The sequence below is a fragment of the Bos indicus x Bos taurus genome, chromosome 19 (assembly GCF_003369695.1).
Source record: "Bos indicus x Bos taurus breed Angus x Brahman F1 hybrid chromosome 19, Bos_hybrid_MaternalHap_v2.0, whole genome shotgun sequence".
NCBI classification, from domain to species: Eukaryota; Metazoa; Chordata; class Mammalia; order Artiodactyla; family Bovidae; genus Bos; species Bos indicus x Bos taurus.
Genome location: NC_040094.1, coordinates 19,303,146 through 19,326,011, shown reverse-complemented (window position 1 = coordinate 19,326,011; position 22,866 = coordinate 19,303,146). Strand labels below are relative to the sequence as shown.

Genomic DNA, 22,866 nt, shown 5'->3' with positions numbered 1-22,866 from the left:
TAAAATCAGGTAAGACAAGAAGTATTAACTTTTCAATTCCATGATTCTGCATTAAAGAAGTTCGTTGTGGTTTCTTAACTCCTTTTCGCTTTTCCGGCTTGGCAACTGCTACCAATAAAGACAAGACCTAGTTCATAAATCAGTCATGAGCAAACTGTGTTTATAATACCCAGTATCAATGGATATGGAGATGGATGAGTTTTATCAGACATTAACTGCAGGCAAATTGATACCACTTCTCTTTTTTTTACTGCAGGCAAATTGATGCCACACCGAAACAACCTGGCTACATGAATCTGAAGCTATAAAAAGTGTTTAGGCCCCATGATCCGGTAATTTGACTTCTGGAATCTTAAGGAAAAAAACAACTTGAAATACTGGAGAAGTTTACACATAAAGGTCTTAATTAAGAGTGGTATGCAATCATAAGAAATTACAATTATGAATAACATGTAGCAACATGGGGGGAAATTTATGATACAGTGTTGAGTAAAGGAAAAGAATTCAGAAAAGTATATATCCTGCAAGTACAACCACTTCATAAAATGCACATGGAAAAATCTCAGAAGAGCCTTATACCAACATGCTCACAGTGCTTGTGTTCAGGTGGTGGAATCCTGGGGGAATTCTTGATATTTTTTCCCCTTTTCTCTTTTCCAAAATGTTTGTATTTTTAAATAATATATATTTATAAATACTTAAAAATTTGAAGTCTTGGCTGTTCCACAGGAAATAATTACCATGTCTCTAGTTCCCTTAACAGAAAATAAAATTCCTTCATCTCACATAATAATAACAGTCACTGATATTTATTAAGCAACAGCTTTCTGCCAAGCTCTTTACATGTATGGTTCCATGAATCCAGCGAAGAAATTCTTATTACCGTGCTGCAGATGTGGAAAACTGAGGCTCAGACTGGCTCAATGGCACAGCCAAGGGGCGACAGCACCAGGATTCAAACCCAGGTTCTTCTGGCTTCCAATCCAGTTCCTTCTTCCATGTCACAATAAAGACCCGAAACGGTTCTCAGGGTCCAGGGTGTGTGCAAGGGAGGGTGCTAGAGCTTTACACACATTCTTTCATTTAATAACCTTGCAGATGTGGGCGGTGTCCTCATTTTATAAAATGAGGAGATAGTGGCTGGGGGAGGTTAAGTCATCAGTACAGCTGGTAAGAGATAGAACTGGGATTCTTCTTTTTTTTAAATTTATTTTGGGGCAGCTCTGCAGGGCATGTGGGATCTTAGTTCCCCAACCAGGAATCGAACCTGTGCCCCCTGCAGTGAAAGCTTGGAGTCTTAACCACTGGACGGTCAGGGATGGCCCACAACCCGTGTTGGGAACCACGACACTGTGTGGTGCCTTCCCACGACAAGGAAAAACCCAGAGCCTCCGAGCCTGGGGTGCAGGGCATCATCATCTCTGGTGCAGCCACTATCAAAAAGGAAGCACCTGGCAGGAAGGTGGGAGACAGCAGGAGGAGGTGGGCTGCCCAGCTCTCCGGCCTGGGTCGAGCCGGATCTGCGCTCCCCGCACACCTGAGGCCCAGGCCGGCTCAGCTGGTGCTGCACACAGATATCCACGTGGCCTGGCCCGCGGCCAGCACAGATGTCACATCCTCCTGCCAGCGCTGACAGCGCTGGTGCTAATCTGCCAAAAGGCCTCCAGTAAAGCCCTTAAAGCTCTCTGTAAGGATCCCTGGTTCTGGGAGGCGTGGGGAGACAACGCACTGCCTCTTCCACGGTGGAAAATTCCAGTGCCACCTGTCTTGTTAAGAGAAAGGGATGTCTAACCTCCTTGACCCCCAGGAGCCAGAGGGCCCTGCGGGGCCCAGGGTCCAGGACAAGGCTGAAGCCATGTGCCTCGACCCAGAGGCTGAGCCAACAACAGGAGCCAGGGCTCCAACTCTCTGGGAAACAGGAAGTTCAGGTCAGCCTGGGGGGCAGCGGGGGAACCAGATCAGAAGAGCTCAGGCCAGAGGCCAAATGAGGCCTGAGTAAGGCCAATGGGCCTCTGAGACGTGGACACAGCTAAGTGGACAGACCAGCACCGAAGAGCGCTCTGCGGTCATGGAGTGTTAGGAGCACTCATAGCCTGCTGGTGGAAGGTTAGTGGACTCCAGCACTTGGGAGATAGTTTGGCGTGGTCCAGTCCACACTCCATGACCCGGTAGTCCTCGTCACAGTGCTCCTAGAGAAATTCTTTCACCACGTGGGCCCCAGCATGTTCGCAGCAACAGTGCTCATAAGCCCAGATAGCCCAGACCCCTGTGGACGTGAGAATGGGTTAAAAAAATATATATTCTCTCTTCAAAAATAGACTGTGGTTGCCAAGGGGGAGAGGGGTACGGGAGGGATGGACTGGGCGTGTGGGGTTAATAGGTGCAAACTATTACCTGTAGAATGACTACACAACAAGGTCCTACTGCACAGCACAGGGGACTAAATTCAATATCCTGGGATAAACCATAATGGAAAAGAATATGAAAAAGAGTGTATGTTTGCGTGTGACTGAGTCACTCAACTAGACAGCAGAAATTAACAGACCACTGTAAACCAACTATACTTCAATTAAAAAAATTAAAAAATATATATTCCTTATTCATCCAAGGGGATACTATATAGTCTTGAAAATAAATATGCTACAACTTCATGAGTGAATCCCATCAGCACGATGTTAATCACATAAGGTAAATTAGAATATGATATATACAATGTGATTTCATTTAACAGAAGTCCAAAAAACTCTCCAGACCAAACAATTTATTGATCAGGGACATATGCTTATGTGGTGTAACTATACAAGCAAGACAAAGAGAGACACAAAATTCAGCTTGGTGATTATCTGCCACGGGTAAGGGCAGGATTTGAGGAAAGCGTAAGGGACGGGGTGGGAGGCAGTAGGAAGTACTGGAAACACTAATAAATTAGGGGCTGGGTATTTGGGTATTTATTTTTATTATTCGCTAAGCTGCCCCTATTCATGTTATATCTCGTGGATATATTTGTTGTTGTTGTTTAGTCGCTAAGTCAAGTCCAACTCTTCTGCAACCCTCTGCACTGTAACCCACCAGGTTCCTCTGTCTATGGGATTTCCCAAGCAAAAATACTGGAGTGGGTTGCTATTTCCTTCTCCAGGGGGCATCTTCCCGACCAAGGGATTGAACCTGTGTCTCCTGCATTGGCAGGCAAATTCTTTACCACTGAGCCACCAGGGAAGCCCGATGTGTCAATATTGCTTTATTAGTTATAAGAAAAGCATCATACTAATAAAAGATGTCAATAATGGGGGAAGCTAGGTGTGAGATGTATAGGCCCTCTCTATGCCATCGTCTTGATTTTTCTGAAAGCCTAGAAATAAAGTCTATTAATTAAAATTATATATAAATACATTTATGTATGCAGATATATAGTTATATATAAAAATTATAAAATATACATATATATAAAACAAAGGATAAAAGGGACCAAGGGAAGGAGGAGGGGGCTTGTTGGTCAGGCCCTAAGCCTCTGTCTTCAGGACCTTCTTTTCGGCAGAGGTGGCGGGCTTGTCCAGGGGTGCCCAAGTCCCCAGCACCAGGGCAGATCCTACCCGCAGACTCACCATATCCTTATTATTGTCCCCACCACCCACCTAGCAACCATGACGTTATCCTGTGTGCAGCGTGGCTTCCCTACACCCCCTTCCCACCCTCTTTGGGGAATTGATAAATTGCTCTTTATTTCATAATTCTCACCATTGACATTTCACATTTGTCATCTCCTCTCCCAAATCAGACCCAGAGCATGGCAAATCACTGTGAGCACATAGAAAGTCCCCCTGAACTGGGAGTGTTCTCCCCTCACAGTCAGGAGCTCCCATCAAAACAGAGATGGTCTCTCAGTTAACGTGGAATCACAGAATCTCTGAGGCCACCCACCCTCAAGCCCTCATGTTATCAGATAAGCTGAGGCCCAGAGGGTCTATGTGATCTTGTGTAAAATCATAGCTAGTTTGAAGGCAGGGCTGGAACTGGGACCAAGGGCTCCTGAACCCCAGTCTCTTCTCTGACAGTGTGCTCTCTCCCTATGGCTGATGTTGAATGGACTTCTGATTCTGGCCGACTAGACCCTCCAAACTCCTTCCTACTGAAGCATTCAAAAGGCTGGACAAAATATTGTCAATCCTTGAAAGTCACCAAGTGAACTTGCAAAAAGGGTTAAGAATAATCAGAGGCCAAAGAGGAAAGGAAAGCAGGAACCCAGAGAGGATGCAGAAGCTGGCTTTCTCCCTGAGGAGCCAAGCCAAAGCCAAGTTAGCATTCATTTTCAAGGCCTTGTGGAGTCCATGCACAAGAAGAAAAGCCTGGCTCAGTCCAGGTGAAGAATTAAATGGAGAGCTTCCCATAAGGCTGGGCCCCATCTCCAGTCAAGAGTAGGCTAGAAATATACTTCAGTTCCCCAGAGGAGAGCAAGGAAAATTATCCATGTTAAACATTGGAAGTGAGTGGGAAAGAAAAAAAAAAAAACTTTTACCCTGAGAATTCTTTAACCACAAGCCAGCTCTTATATTTCAGTTGATAGATAGTGGGCGAAAATCCTCAAGCCAATTGAGCAAGGGTGTAGTGGGGGCCGAGAAAGTTATTTCTAAGACTCTCTGGGACAGAACACTCCGAGCAGGCAGAGGTGATCACCAACTCAAAGGCCCTAAGGCAGAGTCATGCCAGGCTTGTTCCAGGAACAGGAAAGGCCCAAGGGGCTGGGGTGGATAGAGCCAAGGAGAAGTGAAGGAGATGAAGTCACATAATAGGAGATCTGGTTGGACAAGTCCTGATGTGCTGTTCTAAGACCCTGGATTCTCCCTAAGATCTTGGACTCCTCCTCTGGAGTGTGAGGTCCATTAGAGGACTTTGAGCAGAGGAATGAGATGGTCTACCTTATATATTACAATGATCACCCTGTGGTGAATGTACTTAATACCACTGAACCGTACATGTTAAACTGATAAATTTTGTGTTATGCACATTTCACCACAATTGACATTCCAGGAATCTAAGTAAGAAATTATGGCTCCAGCAAGGATGGCAACAGGGTAAGGAATGAGACCATTTTCTGGATGTGCTAGAAGTAAGGCAACAAAAAAGGGAAGATCGTGGTGACTGCAAGGTTTCTGGCCTGAGCAACTGGAAGGATAAAGTTGCCATCAACAGAAGAGGGATCAGGTTTATAGGAGAACAGAAGAGTTAAGTTTGGGACTTGCTGGTTTGGGGGTATCTACTAAACTTTCAGGTGGAAACATCATGTGTTAGTGAAGATGTGGAGCAAGTAAAACTTTCACACACTGCTGAGGGAGTGAAAATTTGAAACACTGTTGGAAAACCTTTTGGCATGAAAGCTAAAAATGTGCATAATATATGACAGTGATTCTAGTCCTAGATATATGGTAGTGGTGGTTTAGTTGCTAAGTGGTGTCCAACTCTTTGCAATCCCATGGACTGTAGCCCATCAGGTTCCTCTGTCCATGGGATTCCCCAGGCAAGAATACTGGAGTGGGTTGCTATTTCCTTCTCCACCCTAGGTATACATCCGACAGCAAATCTGTCCATGTGTTCACCAACAGATACGAACAAAAATGTTTATAGTATCATTCTTCATAATATCCCAGAACTGGACATGACCCATCAAAAATAGATTAGGTAAATGATACAGTCACATAATGACATTTTATCGAGCAATGCAAATGAGCGAGCTACTGCTATGCAATGTGGATGAACCTCTCATTAGAGAATATAATCTTCACAAAGTATGAAGTCAGACAGAAAATGAATCTGATCCACCAATCCCACTCCTGGGCATATATCTGGGCATATATCTCCTCTGTCCATGGGATTTTTCAGCCAAGAATACTGGAGTGGGCTGCCACTGCCTCCTCCAAGGGATCTTCCTGATGCAGGGATTGAACCCCCGTCTCCTGTGTCTCCTGCACTGCTGGTGGATTCTTTACCATTGAGCCACTGGGGAAGCCCCAACAATAAAAAAAAGAATGAAATAATGTCATTTGCAGCTAAGTGAAATAAGTCAGATAGAAAGATCAATATCATGTGATATCACTTATATGTGGAATCTAAAAAATGATACAAATGAACTTATTTACAAGACAGAAATAGACTCACAGGCGTAGAAAACAAATGGCTACCAAAGGGGGAGAGGAAAGGAAGGGACAAATTAGGAGTTCGGTGTTAAAAGATACACACTATTATATATAAAATAGATAACAAGGACCCACTGTATAGCATGGGGAACTACAGTCAATATCCTGTAATAACCTATATGGAAAGAATCTGAAAAAGACTATATACATGTAAAATCATTTTTCTATGCACCTGAAACATTACAAATAAACTATACTTCAATTTACAATAACTGATTCTTTTTTTAAAAAAAAGCCTATGTATCATGTGACCAATCTAAAAGTTTGAAAACAGATAAAATTGGTGCTCAAACAAAAATCTGTGCATGAATGTTCATAGCGGCACTATTCAAGATGGCAAAAAGGTGGAAACAACCCATACATCCATCACCTGATGGATGGATAAAGAAATGTGGTGTAGAAATACAATGGAATGCTATTCAGCTGCAAAAAAGGAACAAACCACTGATACAGGCTACAACATGCGTAAACTTGGAAAACAGCTTGCTCAGTGAGGGACACCAGACACAAAAAGCTGTGAATCACGTGATTCCATTTACATGAAATGTCTAGAACAGGCAAGTCCATGGAGCCATAAAGCACATCAGCGGTTGCCAAGGGCTCAGGAGAATGGGGGTTGGGGAGCACTAATGCGTGTGGGGTTTCCTTCTGAAGCCAGGAAAAAGGTCCTGAAAGTAGTCATGGTAGTGTCTGCACAACATCGTGAGTGTGCTCAGTGCCACTGACTTGCATTCTTCGAAAAGTTTAAGACGGTACATTTTACAAATATTTTACTGCAATCAAATTTAAAAATGATAAAACTCATCTATGGTGTTGTTAAGTCTGGATAGTGGTTATCTTGGGGTGTAGGGAGGGGTAAGTGATTGGGAGGAGGACAGGGCTTCCGGGGGTACTGATAATAGTCCTTCTTTTAAAAACCCCAAGTGGTAATTACACGAGTGTGTTCGTTTTGTTCAGATTCATTGAGCAAAAGAGACAAGTACAGACAATTCTTGCGAGGTGTTTTGCCGCAGAGTGGGGCTGAGAAAGTGGGCAGGAGCTAGATGCAGAAGTCGGATTAAGGGAGGGTTGTTTTCAGATGGGAGAGATGATAGTGGTTTCTGTGCACACTCTAAGCAGGGTGATCTGGTAAGGAAAGAGAAACAGACGATGTAAGAAAGGTAGGAGAGAATTGCTTAAGTGGTTCTCAGTAAGGGAGAGGCGACCTCACGCAGGCTCATGCACGGTGAGTTCCGCCGCAAGCCCATGACAGGAACTTGTAAGAAGCCGGAAGCTGATCACAGGACTGTCAGCGCTGGGTTGAGGGGGCGGGGGAGGCAGGGAGGTCAATGGTAAGTCTGTGGAAGTTCACTCCTAGCTTATTACCAGGTTTCTGGTGAATAAACTGAGACACAGGGAACAGAGAAGATGGCTCACCATCACACCGCTGGGGCCAGGAGTGGAAGCTAGGGCTCCCTGACGCCACGTGCAGGGCACCGCGATGCCCACAGGCCTCTAGTCCATCTCTCCACCGTGGAAAGGAGCTGCTTTCTGTGGTTTGCTCTGAAACAACTTCCCAAACTTTCAGAAAGAGCACCCTAGGCTTCCAAGGACTCCAGGATTTGAGGAATAAATCTGTTCTACCTTGTGGCTATGCCTTATATACAAAAGACTGTAGTTCCATCTCCTCCTCAGCCTCCATCTTTCCTGGCAGGAGAGGTCTCACTGTGGAGCTTGCCCTAATGGTAAAAGCCATGCACCACTCCATTGTCTGGCCTTTTTCCAGTTCTGTTACGTCTTTCTTGGAATGCAGAGGGCATAACAACAGAAACCACAGTGGCTTCCATTTTGAAGAGCTTTTTACAGGGACAAGGGCCCCATTTACGCATTCAAGCCCATGGTCAGCGAGCCTGTGGTCTGCCCAAGGTCACACACAGTGTCAACAATAGAGCCCAGAGGAGAATTCCAACCGCTGCGCTCTCTCCCCTACATCCCACTGCCCACATGCAGGACTCCAAATGGACACATGTGTCAGCCAGGGCACTTTGAGCAGCAAGAGGCAGCGGGAGTCATGTCATGTTGGCTGAAAGCAGTAAGGAGGACTTACTGAATTACATAACCGGAAGTCCTGAAGCAGGCAGGCTTCCGGGATGGTCCACAGGGGCTCGATGATGTCACCTTGGTCCCAATTTCATTGTCTGGCCACCCACGGAGGCTGTGGTGGGTTAAATGGCAGTCTCCCAAAAGCTATGTCTCCGTCCTAACCCCTTGACCTGGGAAAGTGACCATATTTGGGAAAAGGGTGTTTGTAGATGCAATTAAGGATCTTGTAATGAGGTCATCCTGGATAACCCAAGTGGGCCCTAAATCTGATGACAAGTACCCTTATGAGAGACAGAAGAGGAGAAGACAGGCACAGGTGGAGAAGTAAGGCACAGCGCAAGGTGAAGGAGTCAAGAAACAGCGTCCCTGCTAGAGCCTCTGGAGGGGCTCCAGCCCTGCCAATAGCTTGATTTTGAACTTCTGGACTCAAAACTACAAGAAAATTCATTTCTGTTGCCTTACACCACCAAGGTCATGGTTATTTGTTAAGCAGGCCTAGGAGACGAATACAGAAGACAGGAAACACAGATCAATTTAGGCATGATCCCCACCCCTAAGAAAGGTGTGGTCATCAAGAAGAGGGCCACAGATGTTAAGCGAGGCATCCAGAGTGTCCACCCCACACACCACGTGCAAGAACGGGGCCATCTCTGAACATCTGCTCTCTGAGCACAGGAAGGACAGAGGGTGCCCTGGATGTGTGACCTTCACAGGTGAAGTTCAAGGTGGAGGGCTACACAGCACCCCCGGGGAGTCCTCCAAACCCTGAGAGCAAAGTTGAACATCTGGAACAAGGAGCACCTTCCTCTTGAAATAGTGGATGTGAAAGGTCTTATGAATCTAGAGGTCATTCACTCTTTAGAGACCATTCCATCCATCCGGTTCCCCAAACCAGGATGGCCCTCGAGATCAGCCCAGACTCTCCTTTCCCTCACTGAACCCTTATAGGAGATCTGTCCCCCTTAAATACATAGTCCCTATCTGTTCCTCCGCATCCATCTCTAGAGCTGTCACCCTAGTTTAGGTCCCCATCCTCTCTTACTAGATTACAGCCCCAAGACTGGCCTCCCTGGCTTGGGTCTCAGCCTCCTCCCACCAAGAACTAGGAGGTTCTTTGGAAAACAAAAATCTGCCCATCACACATTCCTGCTAAGCACCCTTCAAGCTTCTTGGCATATCTTTCAAGGACTCCTGCTTAACCTGACTTCATCCCTCCCCATGTCCCCAAATACATGAGACCTTCTCATACCTGGAGGCTTCTCTACACACAGCTGCCTGGTTGATCCTCCACCCACTTCACGGCCAAGCCCTCTAGCACTCAGCTTTTAGGTTGTCTCCTTTTAGGGGTCTCCTTGACCTGTCACTCCTTCTTCAGGGTTCCCACCATACCCTGGGCCTACATAGTTCTCCCGTGGTGACAGAGGGGTCCATGTTTGAGCCGGGCTCCCTAATAGCAGGAACCATTCCATCCTGAGTAGACAGTATGTAGCAGGTGTTCAGGAATAAATTGATGAATAAAGATAGAGTCTACTTGGGATTCTCCTGCCTTTTCTCAAACAAAATTCATCCTGCATGCTAAGTCGATTCAGTCGTGTCCAGTTCTTTGCGAACTATGGACTATAGCCTGCCAGGCTCCTGGGTCCATGGGACTCCCCAGGCAAGAATACTGGAGTGGGTAGCCTTTCCCTTCTCCCAGGGAATCTTCCCAAGCCAGGAATTGAACCCAGTTCTCCTGCATTGGCAGGCGGATTCTTTACCACTAGGACCACCTGAGAAGCCTGCGGCTAAGTCGCTCCAGTCGTGTCCGACTCTGTGCGACCCCATAGACGGCAGCCCACCAGGCTCCCCCATCCCCGGGATTCTCCAGGCAAGAACACTGGAGTGGGCTGCCATTTCCTTCTCCAAGGCATGAAAGTGAAAAGTGAAAGTGAAGTCCCTCAGTCATGTCTGACTCTTAGCGACCCCATGGACTGCAGCCCACCAGGCTCCTCCATCCATGGGATTTTCCAGGCAAGAGTACTGGAGTGGGGTGCCATTGCTTCACCTGAGAAGCCTAAGCTGTTGCTAAATCTAGATGTTTCTCATCCCAGTAGAGCAAGCATACAAGCCTGAAAACTAGGGAGTCAGATGACTTGCGTCACGATCTCTCCTCTTTGTGACTTTTGGCCAGTTCTCTTAACCTCCCTGAGCCTCAGTGTCTCTTTCCGTAAAACGAGAATTATAAGCTTTGTTAAGAAAAACCACCAAAGGTGTCATCTGGCAGAGGGATGTAGCGCGATGCATTTGACTTTCCTGCGTGCGTACGCACACTTTGGTTGAAGTCAGAAAGCGTATATTAAGCGCTTACTATGTGCCAGGCTCTGGGGTGGGTGTTGGTGTAGGGGGGCCTGGGTGGGTGATGATGACTCTCACCCTAAATTTCACAATAATCTTTTCTGAGAAAACTCCTCTATCAAATCAGGAGTAAATCCTGCCTGTGAACTCACAGGTGAGACTGCTAATCAGCAGGAAGCCCACTAACAGTAAGGTAACCCTGAGCCCGCTGAGCGGCTCCTCCAGGGCCCCTCGCCCTCCCGGCGGCTCGCACAGCACACACCGAGTGGGTGGGTCTGTACTGCCACCTGCTGGAGGAACAGGGTAAGGCTACAGGCGGCAGCCAGCAGAGATTGAGGCGCCTGCCTTGAGTTGCCAAACACATGGCTCTAAGGTCTATCTGCCACATTTGTTCAACAGCTCACAAGAAGCTGTCAGAGGAAATGGCTTTTGAAATCACAATCACCTCACCGGAAAAGGTGTGGGGGGAGAAGAAAAGGAAAGCCAATTGTACCTTGCAATGGCAGAAAGTGGGAGCATGCCTCCTGGGGAAACTTCTCTCTCTGACTCAAAGCGGGAGGACTGGAGAACCCTGTTAAGATGCAGAGAAATGCCCTCTCCTGAAACTGTGGCTGTGCTTTACTCCCCAGGCCCTGAGTGAGGACACATCCTGGTGGGACCCTCTCAGCCTTGGTGCCCTGGGACCCAGTTGAACTCTCCTCCTGCCCATCAACACCTGCAAGATCTGAGTCCTGGAACCAGCTCCACAGAAACTGCCGGAAACTGGGAGGCCGTGCTTTTCCAAAGGCCTTGGCTTTGCAGCCAGACTCGCTAAGTCAACACAGCGGGAGCCAGCCGTGCAGCTTGCCTTCCTGTTACACCCTTCCCACTTCTCCTGGGCCTGCCACGCTCAGGCCTGCACACACACACACACACGGAGTCCTCCAGATCCAGCAGTCTGTTATTTGGGTGGGGAATCTGCTCTGGGAGAACTGGCAGGCAGAATCCACATGGGCTACAGCCAGGGTATTGGGCTGTTGTGGGTTGTTTTGTTTTTTCTCTTTCTCCATATTCCAACCATCCTGGGAAAGTTGGGTCCAGGAATGAGAACTCCGGAAAACCAAGGGCAGTGCAATGCCAAGGTATTTATTAAGCCAATGAGCATGCTTCCTTCTCCCTGGAAGGCGATCTCGGGTTTCCTCAGGGCACTGCAGCCTTGCAGAGTCCAGCCAGTTGCTCCTATACATAAAGACAGTGTGGTCTTTGCAGCCTTCACAGTCAACCCACCAAGCACCATGCACCTGAGAGAGAGCTACAGGAGGCACCATCCCCCATCCCCCCCAGGGTCTCATGATGACCATGCTGTCCCCACTAGAAACAGCACCAGGGACTTCCCTTTGCCTTCCAATGCAGGGGCTGTGGGTTCGACCCCCAGTTGGGGAGCTAAGATACCACATGCCTCCCAGCCAGAACACCAAACCAAAACATAAAAAAGCAGAATCAATATTGTAAATGTGTAAATATTGTAAATGTACATAAAACACAAAAAGCAGAAGCAACAGTGTAAATGTTGTAAATTTGAATATTGTAAATAATTCAATAAAGACTTTTTAAAAATAAACACTGCACCAAACTAATTTAGGGGTGAGGTAAAGAGTACATTCCTCCAGACCTTTCAAAAGGAAAGAAAGCCGTAACACAGACAGAAACATGCCAGAGCCATACAAAAATACACAGCATGATTTACACAAATTGTGAATGGTACAATTCTGTTTGTTCTGCCACAATACAAAAACAGGGAGTTTTTCATCCAGACAGAAAATAAAAATGAAGCAAAAATTATCAGCACTCTGATATGAATCAGCCCATGATGATACTTTCAATACACCATCATACCTACCTGATGATCTGGCCCCCTGCCCCCAGCAGTAATTCATTCTCATCTTGGCTTCTGTTAATTCTACGTTTCAGGGGTTCAAGAAGCAAAATGGTCGTCTCTTTGACCATCCCAGTTTCCGACCCTGAGCTTCCATGTGTACCTTTTGGGGTTCACACTTTCTCAAGCACCTCAAGCAGTGTAAGACATCATCCGGTATCCATCTTCACAGGTCTTTTCTGTCCCACGGCCCCTCTGGGTCCCTCCAGTCCTCTGCCTGCTTAAGACCTGGGCATCTTTGGGGAGATGGTCCTGACTGCCTAGGAGCACCAACATCTATCATTCTGGAGACCTAACCCCCCGGGGACACACTGAGAAGTAGGGTTCATAATTCCATCTGATCTTAGCGTCTCCAGAGTGCTCTCTTTGTTCTCTCCATCTTTCTTCTCATAGACTAGGGGACTTTTTTTTTTTTGGCCTGGGGAAAAATCTTTCTTCCCAAATTTCTACAAGATTCATATTTGTTGGCCCCAAACTCCTTTGCCTGCTTACCAAATATATACACATTTCTTTTTTAATTTAAAAATCCCTTTCTGTAAAACCGAAGCTGAAAAAAAACAAAAAATGTCTTGGCTGTTTTCGACTCTGTCATGTGCCTACATGAAGGCAAGGAGCCTGCTTGCATGGAGACAGGGCAGGAGAGAAAACAGGGCGCATCAGAAATGTCACCCAGACACACAAGAAACACATTTTTCCGCTCCTTTCCATCTCCCAAGTTTTTAAAGTGGTCAGCTGTGGTCTCTTTCCTGGTTAATGAGATTATTTGAAAGAAACGCAGAATAAGAGTTTCTCTTCTGTCTCCACTAACAGTCCCTTCTGCCTCTATTTCTCCAGCAGCCTCTTCCCATGTCTGCCCCTCTCGCTGGTCACTCCTTTTCTCTCCCATCACTGCCTCTTCCTGGCCTGGTTGCACATTCTGAGAGAAGCTGGCCAGAAATCACCACTGCCCCCCGTCCAGCCCAAGAGAAACAGCAGCACCAAAAGTTCAGGTGCATCCCTCAAAATGTGTCAGCCTGTGATACCCCATCATCCCTCAAAATGTGTCAGCCTGTGATGCCCCATCATCCCTCAAAACGTGTTAGCCTGTGATGCCCCATCCCCACCCCTGCACCGACCCCAAGTCCATACGTTCTCAGAGCGCTTTCTGATTTCCACACCCGCAACATGCTCTTTGTCCTGCATCTTACCTGGCCTCCAGAAGAGGTGGCCACTCCCTCTTCCTTAAAAGTCTCTCCTCCTTAGATATCGCTTGAGGGGCGCCCACACCTGGGTTTTCCTCCTCCTGGGTCACAGCCTGCCCTCAGGATCCGATCCTTCTGTCTACCCGGTAATCACAGATGCTCCCCACGGTTCTGTCCTTGGTCCTCTTCTATTCCACATGCATTGAACAAGTTCAACCTCTCTCCACGCTGCAGTGCCTGCCAAACCCACAAAACATTCCCTTCTCCACTTCCCCTCTCCACCCCCTCCTCCCTTCCCCCCTCTACCTTCTTCTCCCCCAGTCTCTCAATTTCAGACACATGTTTGCAAGTCCCTAGAAAAGGAAAAGCTGGAGAGAGGGTTCAGTTCAGTTGTTCAGTCGTGTCCGACTCTTTGAAACCCCATGAATCGCAGCACGCCAGGCCTCCCTGTCCATCACCAATTCCTGGAGCTCACTCAGACTCACGTCCATCGAGTCAGTGATGCCATCCAGCCATCTCATTCTCTGTTGTCCCCTTCTCCTCGTGCCCCCAATCCCTCCCAGCATCAGGGTCTTTTCCAGTGAGTCAACTCTCCGCATGAGGTGGCCAAAGTACTGGAGTTTCAGCTTTAGCGTCATTCCTTCCAAAGAAATCCCAGGGCTGATCTTCAGAATGGACTGGTTGGATCAAGAGTCTTCTCCAACACCACAGTTCAAAAGCATCAATTCTTCAGCGCTCAGCCTTCTTCACAGTCCAACTCTCACATCCATACATGACCACTGGAAAAACCATAGCCTTGACTAGATGGACCTTTGTTGGCAAAGTAATGTCTCTGCTTTTCAATATGCTATCTAGGTTGCTCATAACTTTTCTTCCAAAGAGTAAGCGTCTTTTAATTTCATGGGTGCAATCACCATCTGCAGTGATTTTGGAGCCCAAAAAAATAAAGTCTGACACTTTCCACTGTTTCCTATCTATTTGCCATGAAGTGATGGGAGAGAGGGTATGAGTGCTCATTTCCTACAATGGAAAAAATATCAGGACCACAGTGCAGACCAGGACCACCAGGTGGCTAGATTCCAACTCCATACCAGAGAGAATTTTCCAGCAAGTAGCACTGACCAGCAATGGGTGGGCTCCTTCTGAGGTAATGAGCTCCCCGTGGCTGGAAGTGAGCAGAGATGATTCCTACACACACGAGCAGGCCAAACTAAGCAACATCCATGTTCTCTCCGTAATCTGAGATTGTTAAATCTCAGCTCAGAAATCAGAGATTCAGATATATAGTAGCTTTTTGGCTTTGGGTTTTTTGGTTTGTATTTTTTTAGTACCAAAAATGGAAGTTCTTCACTATAGGATGCTGGTTAGAAGTCACTGTGACGTTTCCTTTTTATTCAATTATTTCTCATATGACGATTTGCTGTTTATCTGATAATCTGTATTACAAACTCATTTGTCATACACACACTCTATAGTGTTTGGAGAACAAAGTTTACATGGTCATTGACTGAAGGCTTTCAGAGTAAAGGATGGTTGCAAATCTGACCACTTCTGGATGTTTCTGTCCTATTCCTATACACTGTCTTAAAGAAACAGGGAGGCTGAGGAGTCAGACATGGTCCTGCCTTCAGAGAGCTCTCACTCTGAGGAAGGAGGTGGACCCAAATGCCAGCGACTGCAGCAGAGGGGGGCAGGTGCCGTGACACTTGTCAGAGAGAATGGGGATGACAAGGCAGAGGCATCTTGTTTTAGGAAAACGTGTCTTTAAATACCTCACTGCAAAATCTATATTGAAAAAACAAAAATACAAAAGCAAATTGCCAACACCTTTACTGTCTGATCAAATTGTTTCCATTTGTCCATGTTAATCCTTATCCCATACATATGCCATTTTTTCAGGTTTCCAATAATATCAGAATGGTTCTAGAGTCTGTATTTTCACTTATTATATCATTAGTATTTTTCCAAGTCCCTACTTCTTTTTTTTTTACTCGCACTTCACCCCCTTGAGATAACCAGGGTTCACAGCCTGGGGAGTCACCCACCTGTCGATCCCTTCTGTGTTTGATCCACCCTAGAAGAGGGCATCAGAATGAGACCTAAAGCAGAACATTTGACTAGCCCCTCCCGTCTTTTCCTGTTCTCCTGACATACCCAACTTTCAATCATAAAAGCCATTCTAACGTCCTTAAGAGAATATTGCTGGGAAGACCCAAGCAGAATGGCAAAGAGTAACTTTTTAGAAGCAACAAGAATCCACATGCACCACCATTCCATGGACCAGGCAGCTTGTCAATTTTCTTTGCTGTTACTCATGCACACGTGCTTCTTTTCTTCCTTCCCTCCGACATACATGGACTCTCCCCACCTCATGACTTCTGCCTCTACTCAAGTTCCAGCTGCCTCATAACTGCACACACACCCACATAACCTGCCCATACCACCAGTTTTCTTTTTGGCAATTCTGCCATGGTCCCCCAGCCCTCAGTGTTTCTTGGCTCATTTCTCAAGGTCCTTTTTTAACATCAGACATATTCATGACGCTGAGAAGAGTACAGCGAGAGTGGTGTGCGGCTGTGGTCTACCACTGTCTCTCCAGGAAGGACAGCGGAAGGGACTGTTTTTTCTCCCTAGGACAGCCATGGCCATAAGGGCTCCCCACAGCCAAAGCCACTGCCCTCCCTCATATGGTGCTGCCTTATTCACACATTTTATGCACGCGTCCTTCGTTGCCCAGTCGTGTCCGACTTTGTGACCCCATGGACTGTAGCCTGCCAGGCTCTTCTGTCCATGGGATTCCAGGCAAGAATACTGGAGTGGGCTGCCATGCCCTCCTCCAGGGGATCTTCCCAACCCAGGAATCACACCCACTTCTCTTTCATCTAACCTACATCGGCAGGCAGGTTCTTTACCACTAGCACCACCTGGGGAGCCCAGCACTTTTTATGGGGCCTCCAAAAAATTGCTTAAACGGTCCATTGTTCATTTACCTGCTGCGAAGTGGACTCAGGTTTCAAGTCTGAAACTTTTTCTTGATTCAGTTTCATTAAGGGGGTAGGGAGGTAAGACGCAATTCCTCAGCCTGCCAAAGGGGGCAAGTGTGACTGACTCGGTCTGGGGCATCACAAACCTGCAGAGGTGTGGCCCCCAGGTCCCTCCTCCAACTCACACACGCACGTGCACGCACACACGAGGGCAACCACGGGAAGACTTCAGAGTCGTGTGTGGGATCAAGTCACAGTTCTGCTGTCTCCCAGCCATGTGATCTGGGAGAGGTCAAAACATTTTGAGCCTTATTTTCCTCTTCTCTAAAACGAGGTTAAAAAAAAATTTTTAAGTGACTTATGTAAGTAATTGTAAGGATTAGAAGATTAAATGGAAAACAGAGTGTAAAATCCTTTCAGGCCAATTGAGGGTTATACAATTGCTGCTTTAATTAATTTGCCATTTCATTTTCCAGCCTGCACAAAGTCCTTGTTAACTAAGTAAATGGTCAATTTTCCACAAGAGGAATAGAAGTCAGCCGTGAAGTCACCAGCGTCTCAGTTTCTGGTCAGGGGGACCAGATCCACAGAGGCCAAACTAAAATATTGTTTTCTTTCACAGAGTCGTTTAATCTTTCATCTCAAAATACATCAATCCTGAAAATGGACTGAAGGGCTTTAAATGAAGGAGAGGAAGCTTTGCTCAGAATTATCTAATGAAAAAGGGGGAGGAAGTAGGCAAAAGCACACTGACTTTTTTCTTCTTTTATTTATAAAGAACACGGTTCCTCCCCCCAACACAGACATAAACACACGTTCCAAGGAGGAGCTTATAAAAACAACAACAACAGAGCCAGGGCACTCAGGACCTTATTTAACACCAGTCCGTTTGCCCGACTGGGGGATCACTGGGAATGTTTCCCTAGATGTGACCTCTCACACCTCAAAGAAAGGAGACCGTGACCTGAGCGGCCCATCTACCCACCCACCAGGCAAAAGCGACACCCTCAGTCTTCTGCATCATCAAACTGTCCTGTTTCAAAGACCATCTTGGAATAATGGGGTATCAGTGGAGGCGGATGGTGCCAACTGGGGTCATAGATCATGTCTCCTTGCGGGGCACAGCACACCCAGGGTCTGACCTCTTGAGAAAGGCAACCTTGGATGTCGTCAGCATCTGCAAGCAGTTTTAAAAGACAGATTAAAAGGAAGGAGGGAGTGTGATAAGACAGACCCAAAAATACCTAGGGGACAGACACTTGCACGTCTTTGCTTAAACATATGCACAGGCGGGCACACACGCATGCACAGTCTTCTGTTGCTGGAGAATCCAGAGCACCTTCATTCTGAGGCCACCCACAGTCCCGCTTCTCTGACACAGGTTTTTAGCAGTGCAGAGAAAGCAACTGAGAGCACTTCTGTCTGCGGCTGCTCCATTCATACAAAGATATTTGGAGAGAGTAAGGTTGTTTCAACATTCAAACAGACCCACACTGTTATAAAATAAAATGTAAAACTGGCACTTCCCCCCACCAACCCCCACCTCCAATATGAAAGAGGAGCCGTCACAGAAATTTCAGACCTGCAAGAGCTATCAGCAAAGCTAATAGATGTGGCTCCCTCTTCCAAACTGTTACGGGTTAATCTGGTAGGAGGGTCTCAGGAGCCTGGCCTGTGTGACCCCATGGACTATATGTAGCCTGCCAGGATCCTCTGTCCATGGGACTTTCCTGGCAAGAACACTGGAGTGGGCTGCCATCTCCTATTCCAGGGGATCTTCCCAACCCAGGGATCAAACCCGCATCTCTTGCGTTTCCTGCACTGGCAGGCAGATTCTTTCTGACTGCACAAGAGCCTGGCCTAGGACCCCAGAAACCCCGCACCTACCATATGGATTCCCCTGATCTGCTTTCAACTCTAGGTCCCAGTCCTCGTGAAAAAGATCACCAGCCTGTTCCTTGGGTAGACAGCCAGACATTCCTTCTGACAGCTCCCAGGGACTCGGTTCCCCATCAGAATCCTCGTCATCTTCAGCAAAGCCTTCCTCTTCACAATGGGTGCCCTCACCATGGGCAGGGCTATCGTGAGGGATGCTCTGTGCTCCGTTGGCTAAGAAATCGACAAAAGGAAGAACATCTTAAAACAACCTGATCGTGTTCGGCTAGGAAGATGTTCGGCACACTTACCAAGAGGGCAACAGTAACAAGCGTGCGGAGCCCCTTAGCCACCAGAGCACTTATTTAAAAACTGTTGTTCTGTTCGCAGTTTTAGAAGTAGGGTTGATAATTTATTTTCAATAAGATGTTCTGTCTTAAACGAGGCCATTCATTACCAGGTCTTTTCACTCACATGAGCAAATCGGGCACAGTGTGTATTTTCAGGTGGTTTAAATGACACGGAGAGAAAGGGCTTCTGGCAATGATAACCTTTCACAGTACAGACTTCCTTGGTCTGTCCCAAGAGCCCCCCCAGCCTCTGTCGCCTACTTGCCTAGTCGATCTGTGGCGTTCTCAGTCGCTTTCTCCTGACTGGAGTGGTCAGCTGGGGCAAAAGTAGTCTGCGGGAAGAAGAAACAAGGACCCAGGACTTGGATATCTCGGGAATGGCCAGCATTTTAGCCCCAGATCCACCCTTTCAGACCCTCCTTTGCGAGGCTGGGGCGGGACCCTGGGACCCACATTTCTCCTGTGCCCTGTTAGGTTGGGACTTGCTGCTTCCCATTCCTGCAGGCATCAACCCTGCCGGCAGGATCACCTGCTTTCACAGAGTGCCTACTGAACCCAGTGTACAGGCTGCCAGCACATACAGAGCCGGTCTCCTCACTGGGCCCTACCTTTTTTTAAAATTTTTTAATATTTATTTGGCTGCACCACCTCTTAAGCTGCAGGACTCAAGATCTTTAATTTTGGCAGTGGGATCTAGTTCCCTGACCAGGGATCGAACCCAGGCTGCCTGCACTGAAGCGTGGAGTCTTAGCCACTGGACCACCAAGGAAGTCCCTCACCAGGCCCTCTCTTGATCGGTCTGGGCCCTTAGGACTCCTCCTCCAAGCTCAGAGACTCCAAACTAGCCAGGACAGTACCCCGTCCCCAGAGGCTGGAATTTCAGCTCCCTGAAATTCTCCTCTGAGCTTGGACATTTTAGTCATTCCAATCTCACCCCTTTGTTCCCTCAGCCCTGGGGCCGGCTGCTGTTTCCCCGCAGTGGATACCTCCGTGTTCATTTTTACCTTAACTTTTTATCTAGCTAATAGCTCTTTTATCAAATTTCATCTACTGACCGACAGATGAGGACAAAAGAGCTTTAGCTGCTCAAGGGAAATCGGCAGCTGTTGCCAGGAAATCATCTTCCTTCATAGCCATCGCTAGGTTTCTCTGCTCCCATCACTCAAAAGTTCTGAAATCCTGGGACTTCCCTGGCAAGCCAGTGGCTAAGACTCCACGCTTCCAATGCAGGGGGCATGGGTTCAATCCCTGGTCGGGGAACTAAGATCCCGTATCTGGGCAGTATGGCCAAAAACAAAAAAAAAGAGAGAGTTCCTGAAATCCTATCACCTGTGAAGATGTCTTTCTAAGTGAGGCGAGAAATGTTCACAGCCTGCATGAGAAGACCTTACTTCAATCCCTATCACTCAGAGTATACCTGGGACATACCACTTCAGCCACCATGCCTGGGTTTCCGTCTCTGGAAATTGGGAACAATTGTTCTAACCCAGCAGGAGGTTTATAATGAGATAACACCAATGAAGACACCTAGCACACAGCAGGAATATAACATTTATTGAGCTGAAACCCACCTTCTTTGCCCCTACATTTAAACTTCGCTTGGCACCTGCCCCAGTTAGCTCACGACCTAGTCCTACCTGGATTTAATGAGCTAATTCCATGTCCAGTAGTCGGTGACAACTTCCAGTCACTCCTGCTGACCAGTAGTGGGACTTCTCACCTCTTCTATTGCAAGAGCTCCCTACCTGCCTTCCCACTCACCCACTTTTTCTTTTTTTTTAATTTGGCTGCACCAGGTATTAGTTACAGCATATGGGAGCCCCCACCAGGGTCCCCTGAATTGGGAACACAGAGTCTTAGCCACTGGACCACCAGGGGCCCACACTCACCCATCTGCCGCGGCCTCACACTGGAAATCACCACTCTGCCCAGAAACCTCAATAGGCCTCCGCTGCTAGAGTACAAAATTCGCCATGGCATCCACATTGCCCCTTCAGGCTCCGTCAACTTGTGCAGCACAGTTCTCTCTCCAAGCTCCCAACCATTTGCCCTGCACATCCTCATCTCCACGCCTCTGCCACGACCACTATCCTCTCATCTTGGAGAGGAAGTGCAGGAACCTTCCTGCTGTGGCCTGACAAAATCAGTCTCATCCTACCTGCCCGCTAAAGTAATTTTCTTTATAAGCCTACCACTACATTTTTCCTATCTTATTTTGGTTAGGATGTCTCTGATGCTTAGACAAGCATTCCTCTTCCACTCAATAAATATGCGTGTGTCAAGTGCCAGGCACTACGCTACGCAGCGGGTTTACAGCACTAAATAGAGCGTTCCTACCCTCAAGGAGCTCCCCGTCTAAAAGGGATTACTGAACAAGGGCAGGACATGACTGTAATAGCAGTCTTTGAGAAACCGGGAGCCGTCTGGCGCGCAAAAGAAAACAAGTTTCTAGAAAGCCTGCGTCAAACGCGGCCTTTTGGTTTCAGTGAAAAGGAGAGCGCGCAGGAGCCATCATCCGGTGCTCTGGCTTAGCTGAGCATCCCCACCATGGGACACAGATCCTTCAGGGAAAGTCGCTCTCCTCGTCGCCCTCACCTGGCCCCAGCCCAGGCCCCCCAGCAGCAGCCCCAGCTCTCGGTCAGCAGCATCACCTCCCATTTAGCAAGGACGCAAAGGTGCCCTGGAGCCAACAGCCAGCACTCCCAGCCCGGCGCGCCCACCCACGTCCTCGAGGTTGCCCCGCCCCACAGTATCGCGGCCCGGCTGTTTCCAGCTCGGGCGCGCGCCCAAACGGCCGGGCTGCCCGAAGCGGGCCGGGAGCGCTTCCCCGGTTCCGTGGCCCACGCCCCGCGAGCCCCCGCAACTTCCCGCCCCCGACCGCAGGTGGTGGACGCGCCCAGGCCCCGCGCCGCGCTCACCCCCGGACTCGGGGGCGCCTCCCGTCCGCTCGGCAGCTGCAGACCCCGCGGCTGCTCGGCGGCCCCCAGCGACTGGGCCCCGGCGGTCGGAGGGTCCATCCCTGTCTGCCCGCGGCTCGGCGCCCAGGTCGCCGCTCGGCCACGTGACGCGCCGGCCTGGCTGCCGGCCCGAGGATACGCCGTTGAGAGCCAATCAGCCTGGGGTGCTCTCGGCCGGGGGGCGGGGCGCGGGGGTCAAGGGGGAGCCAGGGGCGGGGCAACGGACGGGGCGGAGTAAGGGGCGGGGAGTGCCCGCCTCCGAAAGCCCGGTTTACCCAACCGTCCCGAAATCTAATTTTTGTAGCCACTGGCGATGCAGGTCCCAGGGCTAGACGACTAGCTGGGTCTTGAACGCCTGCGTGCTACCCCTACCCAATCACAATGGACATGCTTTCTTTCAAAACCTATTCAGTTCAGTTCAGTCGCTCAGTCGTGTCCGACTCTGCGACCCCATGAATTGCAGCAGGCCAGGCCTCCCTGTCCATCACCAACTCCCGGAGTTCACTCAAACTCATGACCATCGAGTCGGTGATGTCTTCCAGCCATCTCATCCTCTGTCGGCCCCTTCTCCTCCTGCCCCCAATCCCTCCCAGCATCAGAGACTTTTCCAATGAGTCAGCTCTTCCCATGAGGTGGCCAAAGTACTGGAGTTTCAGGTTTAGCATCAGTCCTTCCAAAGAACACTCAGGACTGATCTCCTTTAGAATGGACTGGTGGGATCTCCTTGCAGTCCAAGGAACTCTCAAGTCTTCTCCAACACCACAGTTCAAACATCAATTCTTGGGCTCTCAGCTTTCTTCACAGTCCAATTCTCACATCCATACATGACTAATGGAAAAACCATAGCCTTGACTAGACGGACCTTTGTTGGCAAAGTAATGTCCCTGCTTTTCAATATACTAAGTTGGTCAGAACTTTCCTTCCAGGGAGTAAGCATCTTTTAATTTCACAGGTGCCATCACCATCTGCAGTGATTTTGGAGCCCCCAAAAATAAAGTCT

At 48.2% G+C, this 22,866-nt stretch overlaps 1 protein-coding gene across 1 annotated transcript; it reads right to left on the bottom strand.

The window, feature by feature from the left end:
* Nucleotides 1-17,290: 17,290 nt before the first annotated feature.
* On the bottom strand, nucleotides 17,291-22,033 carry COPRS (coordinator of PRMT5 and differentiation stimulator). The gene is made up of 4 exons (XM_027518452.1): nucleotides 21,828-22,033; nucleotides 19,175-19,241; nucleotides 18,572-18,793; nucleotides 17,291-17,861 (listed from the first exon to the last, which is right to left on the bottom strand). The coding sequence occupies exons 1-4, from the start codon at nucleotides 21,924-21,926 to the stop codon at nucleotides 17,692-17,694; spliced, it is 558 nt and encodes a 185-aa protein (XP_027374253.1). The 5' UTR covers nucleotides 21,927-22,033; the 3' UTR covers nucleotides 17,291-17,691.
* Nucleotides 22,034-22,866: the final 833 nt, after the last annotated feature.